General features: G+C 40.0%; 2 protein-coding genes across 3 annotated transcripts; one reads left to right on the plus strand and one right to left on the minus strand.

The window, feature by feature from the left end:
• Positions 1 to 18: 18 nt before the first annotated feature.
• On the plus strand, positions 19 to 14,525 carry LOC116303174 (trafficking protein particle complex subunit 10). Its single transcript, XM_089032674.1, has 23 exons — positions 19 to 182; positions 1,034 to 1,115; positions 1,221 to 1,362; positions 1,673 to 1,872; positions 2,061 to 2,262; positions 2,590 to 2,701; positions 3,388 to 3,635; positions 3,832 to 3,975; positions 4,291 to 4,402; positions 5,138 to 5,217; positions 5,633 to 5,724; positions 6,264 to 6,404; positions 7,183 to 7,292; positions 7,463 to 7,593; positions 8,249 to 8,420; positions 8,688 to 8,869; positions 9,248 to 9,395; positions 10,298 to 10,748; positions 11,303 to 11,426; positions 11,557 to 11,611; positions 12,174 to 12,229; positions 12,360 to 12,422; positions 13,414 to 14,525. Exons 1-23 carry the CDS (start codon positions 158 to 160, stop codon positions 13,978 to 13,980), a joined length of 3,639 nt encoding a protein of 1,212 aa, XP_088888800.1. The 5' UTR covers positions 19 to 157; the 3' UTR covers positions 13,981 to 14,525.
• Positions 14,526 to 14,679: 154 nt separating this feature from the next.
• Positions 14,680 to 19,461, minus strand: LOC116303164 (uncharacterized). Of its 2 annotated transcripts, none has more exons than XM_031712658.2 (5): positions 19,333 to 19,461; positions 17,506 to 17,584; positions 17,125 to 17,335; positions 15,994 to 16,552; positions 14,680 to 15,391 (listed from the first exon to the last, which is right to left on the minus strand). In XM_031712658.2, exons 2-5 carry the CDS (start codon positions 17,564 to 17,566, stop codon positions 15,353 to 15,355), a joined length of 870 nt encoding a protein of 289 aa, XP_031568518.1. In that variant the 5' UTR covers positions 17,567 to 17,584; positions 19,333 to 19,461; the 3' UTR covers positions 14,680 to 15,352. The 2 variants fall into 2 exon arrangements, with proteins under 2 accessions (XP_031568518.1, XP_031568519.1); XM_031712659.2 differs by lacking the exon at positions 19,333 to 19,461 and adding an exon at positions 18,558 to 18,616.
• Positions 19,462 to 19,674: the final 213 nt, after the last annotated feature.

Below are 19,674 nucleotides of genomic sequence, written 5' to 3' on the forward strand. Positions count from 1 at the left end.
CATGTGCTTCCGGAATCACAATGGCTGCCCAAAGGAAGAATTAGAAAAACTCGTCCAAAAAAAAAATAAATTTTCGCTGAATTTCACCGCGAAAAATTAAATTTTTGTGTCATTGGTGATGCATTGATAATGCGGCTTTTGGACTTTGGCGTCTAGGATGGATTTAAAGCCCATTGTAACGTGTAAGTAGACGTTAAAGTTGTCAGAGACGGTCGAGAAAGATTTTGTTTTGAAATTGAAAGTGATTGTCAGACTTGGCTTGCACGGTGTATCTGATAAGACAGTTTTCCTACTTTGTGGCTTGTGCTAAAAATTATATCTGCATTCAAAGAAAATGTCTTCTTCTTAAAAAGACTGGAATTTCCAAGGGGTGGCGACGGTCTGAGGAGTGTATATTGTGTAGTTTCAGAGAATATCCATACCTCCCCCACAGAGGGGGATTTGAATTTCCAAAGGGGTGGCGAGGGTCTGAGGAGGGTATATTGTGTAGTTTCAGAGAATATCCATACCTCCCCCACAGAGGGGGATTGGAATTTCCAAGGGGTGTGGAGGGTATGAGGAGGGTATATTGTGTAGTTCTAGAAAGTATCCATACCTCCCCCACAGAGGGGGATTGGAATTTCCAAGGGGTGGGGAGGGTATGAGGAGGGTATATTATGTAGATCTAGAAAATATCCATACCTCCCCCACAGAGGAGGATTGGAATGTCCAAGGGGTGGGGAGGGTCTGCGGAGGGTATATTGTGTAGTTCCATAAAATATCTATTTCTCCTCCACAGAGGGGGATTGGAATTTCCAAGGGGTGGGGAGGGTATGAGGAGGGTATATTGTGTAGTTCTAGAAAATATCCATACCTCCCCCACAGAGGAGGATTGGAATGTCCAAGGGGTGGGGAGGGTCTGCGGAGGGTGTATAGTGAATCTCCTCTAAATTCCTTTATTGAATTTCCCAGTATAATCATGTTAGAGGAGAGAGAAGATGTCTATGAGGTAATCATGTAATCTGTTAACAATTACTCTCCACATTTTTTGTAGGTTATGGAGATAAAAGTGTCTACACTCAATTAAACCCAGAGCTAGAACGAAGGCTTCCAGATACAGCTACAGAATGGAGAAGGTATTGAAATTTCCAGTTTCCACAATACAATAAACAGATCCCAATAATCTTTCCCTGTATATTGTACACAATTTTGCTCAGTCATACATAATAATTGTTGCACAGATCATTTGGCAGGCCGCCAAAGACAGTAAAATTAAAGGCACGGTTCGTCAACCTGCAGGAGAGTATGCTGGTTGGAGATATAGAGAAGGCATCAAGTTTACATCGGCAGCCTTTTTTCCACATCTATTGGACTGATTGCCAGGTGAGAACATGTCATTATTTGTAGTATACCTCCCCCACAGAGGGGGATTGCAATTTCCAAGGGGTGGGGAGGGTCTGAGGAGGGTATATTGTGTAGTTACAGAAAATATCCATACCTCCCCCACAGAGGGGATTGCAATTCCCAAGGAGTGGGGAGGGTCTGAGGAGGGTATATTGTGTAGTTCCAGAAAATATCCATACCTCCACCACAGAGGGAGATTGGAATTCCCAAGGAGTGGGGAGGGTCTTGTAGTTTCAGGTATATTCTAATTTACAATAACATTTTATCAACTATTATTATTTATCTTCAGGATGTTGATGAGTATAGGAGTAAAGTGAAGGACAGTATCAACGAATGGCAGAGAAAGCTCAAAGACAGAGGCATCGTTGACAACTTGATTGTCCAAGTTATTGCTCAGGATTCTTTGAAAGGAAATAAATCCAAGATACAGTTTAGAGGATCCGTCTTTGATAAAATTAAGAGTGACTTTGGAGGGAAAACCAACGACAGGTTAGCTATAATATATTTCAAAAAACATTGTCGGACAAAAAATATTGTCAACCAGTATGTCCAAGATTGGAAATGGGTGATCTGAGAGTACACAGAATTTTTGTCCTGTATTCCATCCATACAGTACAAGTCAGGGCTCCTAAAGTACTGTATGCTATGATTTGTGACTAGTATATTTCCTATTCCAGAGTGGCCCAATTATGGGAACCAATGAAAGAGAGTCAGTTTACAAAGTCAATAGAATCCTGGCAGAGTCTCGTGGTCAAGTTGCGACAGCTACTCTTAATCTCTTTCAATCGTCACCTCGGCAAGTTTGAAGACAGGGTTCGAGCATTGAGAGAGAAGAGGACAGAGCCAAGATGGAGTTTTACAACTTATTTTCTTCTTCATGTAAGAAAGTTGTGTTGATCTATTCACCTTTAATGGGCATATTGTTTTCCCATTTCAGAACATTTCTTAGAGGCTAATGGGATGAAATGTAAGAGAAATTCAGACAGGGAAACAGGTTGTCGAAACGTCAGTCCCATCAAATGGTCCTTCTCAGGACTACATCCACCCAGATGATCATAATACGAATATTGTTACTTCAATAAACAAAAAAAGGAATAAAAGTAGACAATGAGATAAAATAGGATGGGATAAGAAGAAGATGAGATACTCTAACACTAAATAGATTACACTTGTAACTTATGTTATATTTGTTCACTGTTTGTTCAGGAAGAGCTAGCATTTGTTTTCGAAATGATGGGTCTGTATGAGGAAGCGCTGATACAGTATGACGAGATTGATGCTCTTCTGACACAGCTGATCATCAATTCTAAATATGGAGGTAAAGAACTTTCTGTTTGTAAGGAATGAGAAGGTTTAGAGCGATAAGTTTTGCTGACAGCATAAGGTAATTACTTTGACAAGTTAATTGCATCATAACTATCCTGCACCATTGTCACAATAATAATCATCCTCATCAAAATCATCATCATCATCATCATCAAAATCATCATTGATATCATCATCAACACCATGCATCATCATCATCATTTTAAATTTCACCATCATAACGGTCACCATCATCATCATTAGCACCACCATCATCACCACCATCATTAGCACTATCATCATCAGCAGCACCATCATCCTCACCACCACCACCATCATCATCATCCATGCATCATCATCACCATCAACCATGCATTATCATCATCATCCATGCATCATCATCATCATCACCCATGCATCATCATCATCATCATCCATGCATCATCATCCATGCATCATCAACATCCTCATCCATGCATCATCATCATCCATGCATCATCAACATCATCATCCATGCATCATCATCATCATCATCTATGCATCATCATCACCATCATCCATGCATCGTCATCGTCATCATCATTATTATTGGAACTGATAATGACCTACATTCTGTCGAAGCATGTCTTCAACAAAATTCAAAAGTGTAGTGTTTTTCATCAAAATTATTGTTGTTGATTATGATATTTTTTATTGCAGAGTCATTAGCTTGCATTGATATCTTCATGCGTGAATGCAAGTGTTGCGACGGGGCCCCAATGAGCAGAGAACCCCAGTTGTTCCTGAGAGAGCTCATCAAGACCCAAGAAGCAACATTTGTTGATCTGCGCCACTACTTGTTCGCACGCCAATGCAAATTGCTGCTCCAGCTGCGCAGACCTTGGGAGATTGCACAGCGAACTCTGGACTTCTTACACAACCTTGTGCATGAAGTAGAAATCTTGAAGGTAAGTGTGAAATATTGCCAGAACGATTATGGCCCAGCAAAATCAGAGGACTGATTGCTCATTTTCTGATTGCTCATTTTCTGATTACTCCTCACATGCTTTTTAAGTAATAATGTATTGCATAATGAGAAGCATGAAAGTGCATTTTCTAGTTCTCTAATTTAGCATGAGCCTCATATTTGGTGTACATTTGCAGGTCAGTATGCCAACAGGCAGTATAGCATGCTGCATTGTACTGACAGTGTTGGAGGTTATGAGAGCATGTTTTAAGCGGTACGGGGAGGAAGACATCATATACAGCCTGCATTTTGCTCATCTGTATCAGTATGCGAAACACAAGGTATGAAATAGACAGGAATGACAGGCAAACACTGCCCATCGTGTGCTATCAACCAGAGAGTATTCTATTGCTTGGTATCAATCAGCTGAATGAATCTCATGAATCTCATTACCAGCCTACAATGACAGGCAAACACTGTCCGTCATGTGCTATCAACCAGAGAGTATTCTATTGCTTGGTATCAATCAGCTGAATGAATCCCATGAATCTCATTACCAGCCTATGGTGAGAGGCAAGCGCTGAACATTAGCTTAAAAGATACCATATATTTTACATGTAACTTTATCAAACCTAAGGTTTATTTTATGTTTGCAGCTGGAAGAGGTTGGTCGTCATTGTGCTCTCCTCCCACACATGATGCCTAGTGAGACAGAGCTGCAGGTTGTTTGTTCGTTGTTGTCTGGCATCGGCAAAAACCAAGAAGAAGGTGATCTAATAAAATATCTCAATTTCTTCATTCTATAGTACATTATCATTTAATTCTGCAAAGAATTTGCATGATATGAGATTAGATAATGCCTGATACGCATGTATGTACATATCAGGCTAGTAACATTAGACTGGCTTTCACATATCAGCACTTCTCATCTGCTCGCCATCGGGTACAATAGAGTTTAGAGAGAGTTTGAGCATCTCTATGCAAGACGAGCCAAAATACAAGTGACGAGTAAAAATGGTCAGATGCTTAGACAACTGATAACCTCTAGTTATCACCCCTCTGGCTCATTAGCATTACAGTATGTAGGATAGGAGCTGCTGTCAAGCTGCATGACAAAAAGCACAAGTGATAAGTGATAAATTTCTAAAAAATCTACAAAGATTTCACTGTTGTATCACAGCGTGGAACAATCACAACAGAGCTAGGCTCCAAACTAAGTGAAAGCCCAGAGATCGAATTAGAATTTAGAAGTTGAGTTTTGAGAAGGGAAGAAAACTGGAGAACCCAGAGAAAAACCCTCAAAGCACAGGAGAGAACCAACAAACAACTATACTCACATACAACATTGAGATCGGCAGGACTTGGGCCGCATTGGTGAGGGGCTGTGCATTAGCAGCCCACACTACCGATGCTTCCCTGTAAACAAGGGGATAGGGGGATGGGATGGCTTGCTTCTATACTCAATCTTGGCATTTCTCAATCAATTTTCTGTCTTTTCTACAGGCGAGTTAGCTTCAAACTCTCCAACCAAAAAACTTCATGAAGCATTATCATCTAAGCATGCTTTTCAAAAGCTTTATCTGGTATGAGCTATTGAATTTTGTTGTTACTGCTACTGGCTTATCCTAAACTTATAACACTTTAAACATATTGCCACTGGTTGCCGCTATATCATTGAAGTAGTCCATTATTTTGAAATTCAAGTTAAAAACTCATCAATAATTCATGAAGGAAACACAATAGAAATCATTACCATGAAGGAGGTTTTATATCTGATATAGATTCATCTTCATTTGCATAAACTTAAACTTGGATTTTCTTTATCAAACTTGGTTCATTTCGTAAAGAATTCGATACAATATTAGAACATACATCATGAGTTTTTTAAGCCATTTAATAAACAGTACATACAGTGTTTGTATGGTAGATTCTTACGCCAATCACTTATTCTTACACTGTCATGTTTTATATCTTAATCAAAATTTTCTCTCTCTGTAGGAATTAACTGAGACAGCTATCAAAATTTTCAAAAATATTGGACGGACTCGTGCTGCAAAGTCTCTCGGCATGGAGCTGGCCGAGTTCTTTATGTGAGTAAGGCAGAGTGTGCTGTACACATCGTATATCATGCATCATCATTATCACTACCATCCTCACCACCATTATCATCATCATCATCATCCGTCATTAACAACATTGTGAAAAATCAACATGTGAGTTGAGTGTTGTATGTTTTAAATATAGAATGAAGTGTGTGTGGAGGGAACCTCACGAATGTGCCCCTTACGGGGAGTGGTGGTTGTAAAAATATAATTATTTTTATTGCATCATCACTATCATGCACCATTAGTCATCAGTATCATCAATGATATTATCAGTTTCATTCATCATCATCTCAAACATCATCATCATCATCATCATCATTATTATCATCACCATCATCATGCATCATCACCGTTATCATCATTATCATCATCATGGACATTTTTACCATCATCTTGATGTGAATGTTTGTGTCATATTCTCTTGAGTATTATTTCTTTTTAAATTCACATCCTCAAGTTCTATGGAAATTACCAGGCAATAACTAATAAAGTATCTGGTTTTCTGATGTGTAATGGTGTTTCAGGTGTCGTGAAGAGTATAACCAAGCAGAGCCATTGTTAATGAGTGTGTATCAGGTGTACCGCCATGAGAGATGGACTCTTCTTGCTACACAAGTACTCATGAAGCTGGTTGTATGTCAGAAGAAACTCAAATACCTTGATAAATATCCTTTCTTACTGGTCTACTAGTCTACGTTGTCTGTCTGTCTGTGTTTTGTTTGTCTGCATGCTCGCTTGTCTGTCTGTGTTTTGTCTGTCTGCATGCTTGTCTGTCTGTCTGTGTTTTGTCTGTCTGCATGCTTGTCTGTCTGTCTGTGTTTTGTCTTTCTGCATGCTTGTCTGTCTGTCTGTGTTTTGTCTGTCTGCATGCTTGTCTGTCTGTCTGTTTTTTTTTGTCTGCATGCTTGTCTGTCTGTCTGTTTTTTGTCTGTCTGCATGCTTGTCTGTCTGTCTGTGTTTTGTCTGTCTGCATGCTTGTCTGTCTGTCTGTGTTTTGTCTGTCTGTCTGGGTTTTTTTTGTCTGCATGCTTGTCTGTCTGTCTGTTTTTTGTCTGTCTGTCTGTTTTTTTTGTCTACATGTTTGTCTGTCTGTCTGTCTGTTTTTTGTCTGTCTGTTTTTTGCCTGTCTGTATGCTTGTCTGTTTGTCTGTTTTTTGTCTGTCTGCATGCTTGTCTGTCTGTCTGTGTTTTGTTTGTCTGCATGCTTGTCTGTCTGTCTGTTTTTTGTCTGTCTGTCTGCATGCTTATCTGTCTGTCTGTTTTTTGTCTGTCTGTATGCTTGTCTGTTTGTCTGTTTTTTGTCTGTCTGTATGCTTGTCTGTATGCTTGTCTGTCTGTCTGTATGCTTGTCTGTCTGTCTGTCTGTCTGTCTTTTTGTCTGTCTGTCTGTCTGCCTATCCAAAGTCAACACGTACATTGGTTGCTTTCTTTGACAATGTTGACGTATGCCTACTCATGTTCCATGTTGGCTTGTGAGTCAACTCTTCCTCCTGAAAAGAAGTCCAAGTATGCACAAGAACTGCTGCAGCTGATACGAGATACTCTAGATGTTGGTGAGTAGTATGCTGATGGTAGTGGTGGTAATGGTGATAATGATGGTGATGATAATGATGACAAATGATGGTGTTGTCGATGTAAATGTTGTTAATGGTAATGATCATGATTATAATGATGTTGGTGCAGCTGTTATTTAACGATCATCATTTTTACTATATATTTCCAGAGCAGCCAATCATTATTCGTGCCGAGCCCCTTCTTCGAGTCAAGGATGTTCGCATCAAGCTTCTTAAGGGTATTGGAAGCGTGGGCGAGCGAATCAAGGTTGAACTTGACCTTCAAAGCGGACTACATGAGGTGTGTTGAACTTCTCATTTTAAAGCCATCTCTATTAACCGGTCAACAGGAGATATGAAGTTAAATAATACAGGTGCATATTCAGGGGAAGGACCCTACCCCCAACCTGCCACGCCCACTTGTTGGGGTTGCTCTATGTAACCACAGGAAATCCTCTTGCTCTTCGTATTACAGTTAATTGTTACCATCATGGTTAATGGGATGATGCCATGCCTTCCCCATAAGTACTATTAGTGGTAGTCCTATGGTATCTACTGTATGTCATTTCTTCCCATTGGAAGATTAATTGCAAGGGCGGATCCAATGGGGCAAAGAGGGGCTGAAGCCCCCCCCCCCCCCCCTTCAGCAGGAAAAAATAAAAAAAATGCTTTTTTTTATCGTTTTCCGTTATTTTGACGGAAGAAACTCAATTAGCCCCCCCCCTAAACTCAATCAGCCCCCCCTAAACTCAATCAGCCCCCCCCCAACTCAATCAGCCCCCCCTAAAATTTTGGCTAGATTCGCCCTTGAATTGCTATAAGCAATTATTTGGGGGAAGGGGAGGGAGAGAAGATGACTCGCTGAGGTTAGGGGGAGTGACAACACATAGAAAATCCAGGATACGCCCATTAGTACCCCATAATTTTTTTGATGTTTTCCCTGTTTTCTTTTCCAGGAAGTGACGTGTCGCCGTATCAGTTTCAGCCTTCATTCATCAGACCTCAGGCGAGGCAGTAGTCTTAACTCCAGCAAAAGATCTCTCAGGGCCATGTCCCCTACCGTCCAGGAAAACGTTATATCCTCTGCAGCCATGTCTGAAGAAGACCTCTCTGATAAGACCAGCGAGGGTAAGAAGACCTGTGTTATCTGACTGTACCCTGAAACAACCTCTGGGCTGATCTACGTCAGGGCATGGCTAACTCACAGATTGAACCCTGAAACAACATCTGGGCTGATCTAAGTCAGGGCATGGCTAACTCACAGATTGAACCATAAAACAACCTCTGGACTGATCTAATTCAGGACGTGGCTAAGTCACAGATCAAACCCTGAAACAACCTCTGGGCTGATCTAAGTCAATGCCCAGTATGATAACTGTTCAGTGTTTGTTATAGATGCCAGTGACGTAGGGTCCAATGACGATGGGCTTGACCCTCCTCACCTAACAAGGGTTGACTCAGCCCAGTCTGTTCGTACAGAGGACCCTCCCATGGCGAAGGATGAGTCAGAAGCGACCCTGGAGTGCTGTAATGTGCCTTTACTGTTTGGCATCAATCATTACACTCTAACCGTCCAGGTAATACCGCTGTTTAGAATTCTCTGTTGCTTCAGAATTTACATAGGAGGCAGCATGGTCGAGTGGTCATAGCGTTGGTCCCGCAATCCGGTGGTGCTGGGTTCGAGTCCCGCTGTAGCCACTAGCTGAGACTGTATTTGTCCTGATTTCGGATTAGTTCAGATTCAGTTTCTCGACCATGCTTGTAAATAGCCAACTGGTTCGCCTCTGGGTTGCCAGTTGGGATATTTAACAGTATTATGTTTATATTCATCTATTTCAGTTCATAATTTGTCTACCCAATTAGCTCTGAAGAGCTAAATACATTGAGACGTAAATAAAGTGGATTTATTTTTTCATTTATTTTATTTTATAACATTGTTCTGTTTTTGGTTTCAGGTCCCAGAGGAGGGTCAGTACTTCTTGAAGCAACTCTGTGTAGAGATTGGCCAGCTGAACTTTGTGTGGCCACAGATGAATCTCACCAGGGAGGCTAGCGGATTCTCTGTTGTATCAGATCCCCCTAAGATCACCGTGTCTAGTAGTGGTAAGAAACTCCTTTAAACTCATCTGTCAAATATCCATTTTTCCTTGATATGCAAATGATGCCGATGCCAGGTGTTGGAGGAGAAATTCAACAATGGAAAGTATTATTTGACACTGGGTTTACTTTTGTTCTATGTTCCAATATGAGGCAATAGACCGTTTAGGTTAAGTGCGCATCCAAATAAATAAATAAATTGACTTTTTTTAACGAGGGTGACATACATTACTGGTAACCCAGTAGTTTCCATTATGGCCCTCCTACAATTAATAAACTGAAATGAAATGATCAAATGAACATAAAGCGTGTTAAGAATCCCAACTGGTAAGGAGGCAAACCAGTTGGCTATTTACAAGCATGGTCGAGAAACTGAATCTGAACTAATCCGAAATCAGGACAAATACAGTCTCAGCTAGTGGCCTCAGCGGGACTCGAACCCGGCACCACCGGATTGCGAGACCGACACTATGACCACTCGACCATGCTGCCTCTTGACCGGCAACGATACCAGAACCGGAGCTTATAATGAGGATTACAGTATCATACATTTCTATGAACTTTTATTCAATAAGAACTCATAACATTGATTATTCTCCTCTTTAAATATAAAACTGACTTTTCAATTCTACTGAATTTGCGTTTTTCAGTTTTGTGACCCGTCAAGTAGGATGCGCACGCAACCTTGAGAAAACGGTCTATATAGCAGTACCTTGAATTTCTGAGACATGTTGTCATGGTGATTCCCAGGTGATCTTTTCATCGCCTGCGAAGCATGTCTCTTTTACCTGTAAAGACCTGAGACTCCCCCCTTCCCTTGCCAATAGCCCTCACGGCCATTTTTTGACCCATTTCCTGCCAAAAAACTAAAAAAATTACTGCTTTAAATGGGCTTTTTATTTCCTTAGATCTTCTTGCCGGTCTGTCGCAGCGAGTACGCATCACCATCTCAGTAGGTCCAGGCTCAATAGAACCAAACTCCAAACTCGAAATAACATCCAAGACAAACCTACAGCTACACCAAATCACATCAGGAACAGCGTACATCTCATCCAACCTGGAAACCAGTCCCAAAACCGAGCACCCTTATAAGGTTACCTTCCCATCATTCCACGAGGGCGATGACGTCACCTCGGCCGTTGCCATAGTGACGCTACCTCGTTGTGGGCCTTATGAGAAGATGGAGTTTGATCTGGTGGTGCTGGCGCCGTTGAGTAAGCAGAGCGAGATGGAGGAAATCACAGAGCATCTGATGATGTTCTCTTGCAAGTGGCTTCAACCTTGTTCGTTCTCCGAGCTTGTTTGCTCGTTCAGACGGCCCTTCACTGTCAGGCATATCGTGCACTGCTCTAACGAGAGGTAAATAGTGATTAACACATGTTAATATCTTGATATCATTTTTATATATCGCGAACAAGCGAGTCCACGAGCGAGTGAGTTATATGATATGAAAAACGAGCGAATAAAAACGATATCAAGCTCTTAACATGTAATAATTTGTTTATTGCACATTAAGTTCGATAAAATAAAAAAACTCACGGCTTCCAGGTTACCGTGAAGTGATACCTTATCTACTACGTCAATCATATGATTTTTATTTTATGGCTTCGCGGTACTGATAGCGAACCTAAATGTGTAATAAAACAATATGGTACAAGATCAATATGGTACAAGAAGACACATCTCAGATAAAATGGCGGGAAAATGGCTCGCGCTTGTCTTATTGTATTGGCTACGAGATCAATATGGTACAAGAAGACACATCTCAGAAAAAATGGCGGGAAAATGAATCGCGCATGTTTTATTGTATTTTTCTTTGTTTATAGGTCATTCTTAGCATGTGCAAGGAGTATAATTTTCTAGTTTGATATCCGTTTGCGACCTTTATGTCCTTTATTTTCTTTCTTTCTTAGTCGTTTCATTCAAACAGTAATAGCTGGAAGGAGCCCAATACCTTTACATGTAGATGCGCCTACACTCACGATAGCCGATTGTCCAGCGGTTACGACTACTCCGGTCCATAACGAGGCGCCATTCGTAAGTAAAGTCGTCACAGGTCTCTTCTACCTTGTGCTCTATCCTGCTTTCTTCGTTATTTAAACATGTTTTACATTCAATATACATTCTTTGCATTTTATTCTTTTTTTCCCTTCCTTCCTTTTTTTAGAGTCTGACTGAAGGACAAGAGATGTCACTACTTTGGAAAGTTGAGAACAGTGAAGGTAGAAGCACCCCACTTCCCACTCTCCTACCCCACCCTCCCCAATCCACTTTCCCACTCTCTTCAATCCCCTACCCCACCCTCCCCAATCCCCTACCCCACCCTCCCCAATCCCCTGCCCCACCCTCCCCAATCCCCTGCCCCACCCTCCCCAATCCCCTGCCCCACCCTCCCCAATCCCCTCCCCCACCCTCCCCAATCTCCTACCCACCCTCCCAATCCCCTACCCTACCCCACCCTACCCAATCCACTATCCCACCCTCCCCAACCCCCTACCACACCATCCTCAATCTCCTTCCCCACCCTCCCCAAATCTCTACCACACCGCCCACAATCCCCTACCCCAACCTTCTCATCTTCTACCCCACTCTCCCCTTACCCACCTCCCAAATTCCCTACCCTTCCCTTATCAATCCCCCACCCACCCATCCTTATCCCTTACCAATTCCTTAGCCCACCCTCCCCAATCCCCTACCCCATTCTTTTTGAATATGTTGCTTACTTACTAAACTGAGGTTTTCAGAGAAAAACTCTCATTTTCCTTTTTCCATTTCAATATCCAGCATCTTCTTCACCACAGCTTCTCGACTGCCAATTGAAGCTGAATTTCAGAAACAAGGTACGTCGAGGTTTCAACAAAGTTTTAGAAAGTTTGGGAGTCGTAGACTACACCCTACCCCACCCCCATCTGTTTGATACCTGCTTTTAATTTTTTTTTTTTTTTTTTTTTTTTTTGTTGTTGTTGTCAGGAATCAGATAATTTGGATGAATGCTGCTGCTATCTTTATGATTTTCATTGGGAAAACACAAAAGTAAGTAATTTTTGACGTTTATTTCCTTTCTCTTTCTCTATATTTTTCTCTTTTTTTTTTTTTTTTTCTTTTTTTCTTTTTCTTTTTCTTTTTTCTTTAACCTTCATTCCTTTTTGTCATTTCGTTTACGTTTTTCCTTTATTGATTTAATTGCATTTTTAAGGTTAATTTAAAAAAGAAGTTTATATCGATGGTTAATAATGTCATAGCTACGTCACGCACGTCAGGTCACGCACGTCACGTCAGGTCACGCACGTCACCAACTCTTAATAACGCATTATTCATGTCATTTTACAAAAAGTAAAATGAAAACGAACGCGTTCACCATAATCTGATAGTTTTTGTACTTTTTACATTAGACCACTTACAAGATCATCTTAATGTCGTAGGGAAAAGAAAAGTTTTTTTTTAAATGGTGGGCTTCTTATAAATAATCCAATATCTCTAGCAAATTTTACCGATATTCGCTCCCTCTTGATGCAAAAAACGAGTTACTGAGGTTGGTCTTCGCCCGTGCGAAGGCGTTAAATCACGCGCTAAAATGTGAACATTAGGAATCCACTGGATTAAACGCTTAAGGCACCATAAAGAGGTCTTCAAACTGAAATAGTAGCGCACACAGAGTGCTATTTACAGAAATTGCAATATCCTGAGTCCGTGTTGAAGGATGATTGTGCCTTACTTAATTGAGTAAATGTGCCGAAAGACACGTTCCCCTGAAGCCTTCAAGCTACTGGAGGAATATATCGCTCATAAAGAATCTGGAAATCTTCCTTTATACCCTTTTTCGTACCAGATCAATTCTCTAGTCAAAAGATTCCGAAAAAATATAATTCCATTGATTTTAATATCCTGGTTGTGATTTAGTCCATGTGGGATCAAATTAGCGTACAAATACGCATGCGCGCATCTCTAATCTACACATTTTGAAGTAGGACTGACTCTATGTCAGAATCTTTCTTCTAAAATACCTCTTTCTTAAACAATTCAGACCTTGTTTACGATCCAGTCCAGGATAGAAGCTCCAGGATCGGACAATAAACTCCACAAGGGAACTCTCTGTAGACTAAATATTACCATCATTAATACCCATGGAGCGGACCAAGTGTCCTCACCCCCCACCCCAACGGGAAAACAACAACGGGAACTCCTGTACGAAGTCGCCGTGGACACTAACTTATGGATAATTTCGGGTAAGAATAGTGGTGTAGTTGCCATGCCGATGGTTTTCATGGCAACATGTGACGTCACCCTTGACGTCATACCTCAGACTGGAGGGTATTTACCGTTCCCGGATGTAAAGTTAAAATCGTACGAATGGCATAACGAGGAGAAAGAAGGCGAGAAGAAATCAGAAACTACTGATAAGGATTCTGAGAAAGAGTTACAAGAAAGTGGAAGTAAAAACGATTCGGAGAAAAACCCGGAACAAACGGTGAGCGCGAAGATTTCGCCGAAGGAACCGCCCGTTGTGAAGCCATTTAAATGTGGACAAGTTTACAATGCCACACAAGCCATTCAAGTGCTGGTGTTACCAAGCAACAAGGAATGTTTATGACTCATGACGTGGTTGACAGTCACTGGAGGAATAAGGTTGATTGATAGTGATGGGATAGGAAAAGCCATTGTAGTGTTTGAGTAGGAACGCCCGAAAAGATGGTGACATTTTAAACAATTATGCCTTCAATATAGGCAGTTCTCTGGAGCTGTGATGAGATGAGCAAAGTTGAACAACTGAAAACCCATTATTATGCTTAGAGAATATTCAGAAGATGCTAAAAAATCAGGTATCGATAAGCAGGAAGCCGTTGAAGTGTTAGTAAAATAAATGGATAAAAAGGCACTAAAATTAGGAGATCGCCAAGAAGCTATTGAAGTGTTCATTGTGTCAAAGATGATAAAATGCCATTGCAATGTGGTCAGGCAAAGGAGACAAAAAAGCCATTGAAATGCCGGAAGAAAATTCCAAAGAAAACCATTGCAATGCTGGTAGGGAAAATGAACATAACTACATTGAAATGCTATAGGAAGAAAAGGTCAAACAAAATCAATACAATGATGGTGGGCAAAAATGAATAAAAAAACCATTGAAATGTCAGGAAATACCTTTTGAAATTAATAGGCTTGCAGTAGTCAACAAAATTTCTATAGAAACAGAAATAAGGGAAAACGGTTTTCTTGGGATAAGGAGGTGAAATATTTGAAAAACAGTTAAAATGTTATAAAAAAAGCTTTTAAAAAACGAGATTGATCCAAATTCAATTCTCTCAATTTATTCCATTCAGTAATTTTCATTTAGCTTGTCATATCTTAAGAAATTATTAGCCTTGTAGATATTATCCTAATGATTATTAATGCCTATCGCTTCTAATAAAGGAGAAAGGGAGTTGTAGTTAGTTGCGTAGTAATGAAATAGTGCGCAGACTCGGAAAGATAATGTAACCACAGGAAACCCAATTTGAGTGTGTTTAAAAGATCTCTATGACAATTGAAAACTAAATTACCTTGCATGGGCTTCTAGATATACGAAACGCGATGTATTGTGGTTTTGCTTGGTTTCTGAAGTATCCCAGAATTCCCTGCGGGATACATTCGTGCTCGGCCCAAAATAGGTTTTGAAATTCGTCCAAACCCGCCATATTGAATGATGTCTTTTATTGATGTCATCCAACATGGCGGCCATGACGTCACAAGCCCAACAAAAACGTCTTTCTAAGTGTGTGCAGGTTCTACGAGAACTAAAGTACTAAGTTCCACATCCATTTTCCCTCCTTTTTCTGCAGCTAATTTAAGTACATTTTACTCTTTGTCTATACAGACGAAAAAATATATATAATCTGCAATCGAAATCTTAAGTAAATCTAATGTTCTTAATCTAATCTAATTTCTTTTACTTCGGTGATTTTTTTTTCATGGAGCTTGGCTATAGTTTATTTGTAGGACTTTGGGCTTGCTGCTTTTTTGAAGGTCTGGAAGAAAAAAGAAGAATGCTTCATTAATGTCATGAATCCCGCTTTCTGATTGGTCATATTCGCGTGCTTTATAAAAGCGCACAGCACGCGCGCGGGCTCACTATTTTATCTGTTTTCAAAGAAGCGTCTGTATCATTTTGTATTTTTTCATAAGAAAATGTAAAGGAAAACTTGTTTGCTTTGCTGCCCCAGTAGGCGTCGTGCTTTTCATAGCGCTTCTCTCTTGTTCTGTTAATTTTTTATGCATCGTTGCAAAAACTAGATCACACCGTGTGTCCAACCGTGCGACGTTGGTCGCGCACGGTGAGACTTTTCACTTTTCTAGTGACTATTACACGTTGACTAATAATTTTTATTTCACGGGTGAAATGCATTCACTATACTCTTTTCAAAGTCGCATGAAAAATCGCATCGTACCTTTATACTACATGGTTTTCAATTGATTGAAGTCAGTTGAGTGAATGGTTGGTTATTTGGTGATTGAAATTTTTAAAAATCTCATCGATTGTCTGGGTAGAAAAAACGCTAAAACAGTGCACCTTATTATACCTAAAAATACCGGGTAAAAGTGTAATTCGTTATGAATTATTTCAGCTTACCTGGTCTCTTTTGCCAGAAAATATTCTAAAACGACATTGATAGTCTCTCTTCGGGTTACAAGCAACAGGTTTAGGGTCGTCGCCATCTTCTTCTATAGTAGGTACACCGTCCATTTCCTGTTCTTCTTTCTCGTACGGCAGCTTTGTCGTCTCGCGCCCCACGAAAAATCCCCCCAAGAGGTTATTCTCTGTCTCAGTAACGCTTTCCTTGTGGTCAACCTCTTCTTCTTCCACTTCTTCTCGGCTTGTTTCGGGCAGCAGTGAATATTTCGACCCAGTTTTGTCAGGACTTTCTTTTTTTCCCAAATCCTTGTCTTGCTTGGGTTTTCGTTTCCCAGGGTATGGAAAGTAGCAGAGGGGGGATTTCAAGTCACATTTCTGGGTTTCCTTCGTTTCTAAGTCTGCGCTTTTCTGAGCTGATTTGTACATGTAGAGCTTCTCACAATTTTCGAATCGCTTGTCGCATGGTGTGCTAGGGTACAGCCGTTTGTAGTATTCTTTTCTGCAGAGGAGGCTACGTCGACCTTCTGGTTGAGTACAGTCTATGTTGTGTAGCGCTCTGAGACAAAAGAATCCTAAGATGAAGATAGTTTTTAAAGAGTTCTTAGGTAGAGGTTTTATCATAGTGGAGTGGAACTGTTAGTAGTAGTAGTAGCAAAAGCAGTGGTAGTAGTGATGATGGTATTTGTAGTGGTGTGGTGGTGATGGTAGTGATAGTAATAGTGATGGTGGTATTTGTAGTGGTATGGTGGTGATGGTAGTGGTAGTAATAGTGATGGTGGTATTTGTAGTAGTGTGGTGGTGATGGTAGTGGTAGTAATAGTGATGGTGGTATTTGTAGTGGTGGTGGTAGTGGTAGTAATAGTGATGGTGGTATTTGTAGTGGTGATGGTAGTGGTAGTAGTAGTGATGGTGGTATTTGTAGTAGTGTGGTGGTGATGGTAGTGGTTGTGGTTGTGGTTGTGGTGGTATTTGTAGTGGTGGTGGTAGTGGTAGTATTGACAGTGGTAGTGGTAGTAGTAGTGGTAGTAGTTGTGGTGGTGGTGGTAGTATATTAGCAGCAGCAATAGCAATAGTGTATTGCTAGTGGTATAGTAGTAGTGGTTGTGATAGTTTCGCCAAATCACCTACCTTTTTCTTCCCATCATCCTACAGTTCATTGACATTCTTCTATCGCATTTGGCTTGTCTTTTCTCTAACACGTCTAATCCGCTTTTTTCTTTCTTTCCCACTCGCCATTGATTGAGGCAAGTACCGTCTGGCCGGCGTACTGCGCATTGTTCATCACTGGGCTGATTTCGTCTTAAAGAATTTTCATTTTGAAAAGGAGTATTTCTAGACTCTAAAGACATCGAAAAAAATAACGAAATAAGAAATGGGATTCCTGTGTCTCAGAAAACTGAGAAAAACAGAAGAGACTGGAAACGAAGTTAACCACAGGAAACTCATACTTGTGAAATTTTGATAAAAATTTCGGAATGATTTATTATTTCAACGTTTATATCGCCTTACCAGTTGTTTCTAAACTTGATAAAAATACCAACAGAGTAACTATAGTGAATGCCGTTGCCATGACAACTAGACGGTTGATCTGCAACAAAAATCAAACAAACGTGTGTGATATTTAATGTCTAGAAATATGATTGACAGCTCGAGTAGTGGGTTTTGATTGGTTAATGAAAATGGTTTTAGCCCTCCTCCTTTCACTCGGTAAGAAATTCATTACCCTCCTATTTAGTCAACAAGGAACCAATATATTTAAAGTGAGATTGATGAAAGCGTTTTGCACTGATAAACCACACGCAGATCAACCGTGAAACAACCTCTGGGCTGACCAAAGTCAGGGCACGGCTAACTCACAGGTCAAACCCCGAAACAACCTCTTGGTTGATCTAAGTCAGGGCACGGATTTTCGTGGAGGCAGGAAAACCTTTTTTTCTTCAAAAAACGGCTCTTTTTGAAGAAATAGAAAATGTGCGCGCGTGTTAATTGTGTACAGTCATAAAGCACGCGGGGTTTGGCAGAACACGAGAGAAGTGTTAGGAAAAGCACGACGCACAGCGGATTGCTTCTCGACACTTCTCGAGTGTTCTGCCAATCCCCAAGTGCTTTATAACTGCACACAGCACAACGAGCAAGTTTTTTATTTCTTTTATGAAATACAAATTACGATAACCGTTTTTTTGTTTTTTGATACGAATGAAAAAGCGCGCTCACATGCTGTGTGCTCTCATAGAGCATGCGCTCCCAACCAATCAGAACGCGAGATTTGTAATAGTTTTTTATAACTTTATATGAAGAGGTGTTATCCTTAAATGGATTTTTTATGGAAACCATTTATGTGTTTTTTACGAAAAAGAAATTGACTTTAAAAGTTGCATTGAAAAATTTCAAGAATTCAAAGAATTTTTTTTTTTTAAAGACAATTTCCTCGGTATGTTTACACGAACGTGTCTTCGGAATCGAAAGTCTTTTGCTTTTCGCAGGATCCGCTTATTCTATTTCATATTACTCTTCTGCAAAATCCTAACTCTTGTAAAAAGAATTTTTGGGCGTTTTCTTACCTTGCCTGGTTAGCTATCCTGATAAAAGTGTTTTTGAAGTGCTTTATTGTCGCGTAGAACTATATTTGTTACAACTTCCCTAATAAACTCATCCGCCTATTTTACCCCATTTATATCCTTTCAAAATGAGTATAGTCCAATGAGTACCAAGTACTTAGTAATCCCACTACTTCTTTCATATTAGGAAAAGAAAATGCTTTGGAAAATAGCCGTTTCGCTAATTTTTAATAAAACGTTCAAGGTCGCCTCGAGCGGCAATCGCACAATAAGTCAAAAGCCGGTCTGTTTTTAAAATTTTACTAAAGCAAAGATTGGTTTATAAAAGCTAAGAAAATTTTTTCTCCTCTCAAGCTGAGATAATTTTGAATAATTGAATTAATTTTTTCTTGATAAAGATAATTTAAAAAACCTTTAGTAGTGAAAGGGTTTTCAAAAAAAACGTTTTTTTTTTTTTGTTGGGCAAATCTTCTTCATTTTGAAAACCAAAACTCATGTCTTCGCAACCCGCATAACGTTTAACTCTCTCAGATTTTGCTTCAGGGAAAACTTAACTTAACCTTTTAGGGAAACTAGTTTGTACTCAAAGAGCTTTTTCGCTAAAGTTCGAGGCGTAGTCTCGACAATTAACGAGTTGAGAGCACTTCGCAGGCTTCTAACATCCAAGATTTTTTCACAAAGTATTTTAACGTTATAGAGCTAAAATTCAGTTAAATTTTTCAAGTAACACAAGACTTTTAAATTTGATTTTACCAGTTTAATTGGTTGATACTCTTACCTTATTTATTCCCCAAAACGAAACGACACAAGTTTGCCGTTCTGTTGCTCACCGACCACGAAAAAGTGTTTTTCCACCCAAAATTCCTAACTATTTATTGGTTAACCAAGCCGTTGTGGAAGTTTATTGCTATAATTTAGGATTCAAAGTAGTTAAGACAGGAAGCACTTATTTATTTTATAGCTCCCAAAAGAGTTAATGAATCCTGCAGATACCGTAAAGCGTTTAAGAATATTTAGAAGCAGCACCTGTTTTTCGTTGTTTAGGGTCATGGTAAAACCGGAACTTAATCTAAGCTAAAGTGATCATTTATTTTGAAAAAGGTATTGGATATATAACGGA

The sequence above is a fragment of the Actinia tenebrosa genome, unplaced genomic scaffold, assembly GCF_029948245.1.
Source record: "Actinia tenebrosa isolate PJP-AT-01 unplaced genomic scaffold, QUT_ActTen_1.0 PGA_scaffold1__47_contigs__length_23844297, whole genome shotgun sequence".
In the NCBI taxonomy this organism is placed as follows: domain Eukaryota; kingdom Metazoa; phylum Cnidaria; class Anthozoa; order Actiniaria; family Actiniidae; genus Actinia; species Actinia tenebrosa.

Coding starts and splice junctions, on each gene's coding strand:
- LOC116303174 (XM_089032674.1), top strand. CDS start 158: ATGGATTTAAAGCCCATTGTAACGT. Junction 2,702..3,387: donor CATCAATTCTAAATATGGAG/GTAAAGAACTTT, acceptor TTTTTATTGCAG/AGTCATTAGCTTGCATTGAT. Junction 8,870..9,247: donor ATTACACTCTAACCGTCCAG/GTAATACCGCTG, acceptor TTTTGGTTTCAG/GTCCCAGAGGAGGGTCAGTA.
- LOC116303164 (XM_031712658.2), bottom strand. CDS start 17,566: ATGGCAACGGCATTCACTATAGTTACTCTGTTGGTATTTTTATCAAGT. Junction 16,553..17,124: donor AGGATGATGGGAAGAAAAAG/GTAGGTGATTTG, acceptor CTTTTGTCTCAG/AGCGCTACACAACATAGACT. Junction 15,392..15,993: donor TTTCTGGCAAAAGAGACCAG/GTAAGCTGAAAT, acceptor TTTTTCTTCCAG/ACCTTCAAAAAAGCAGCAAG.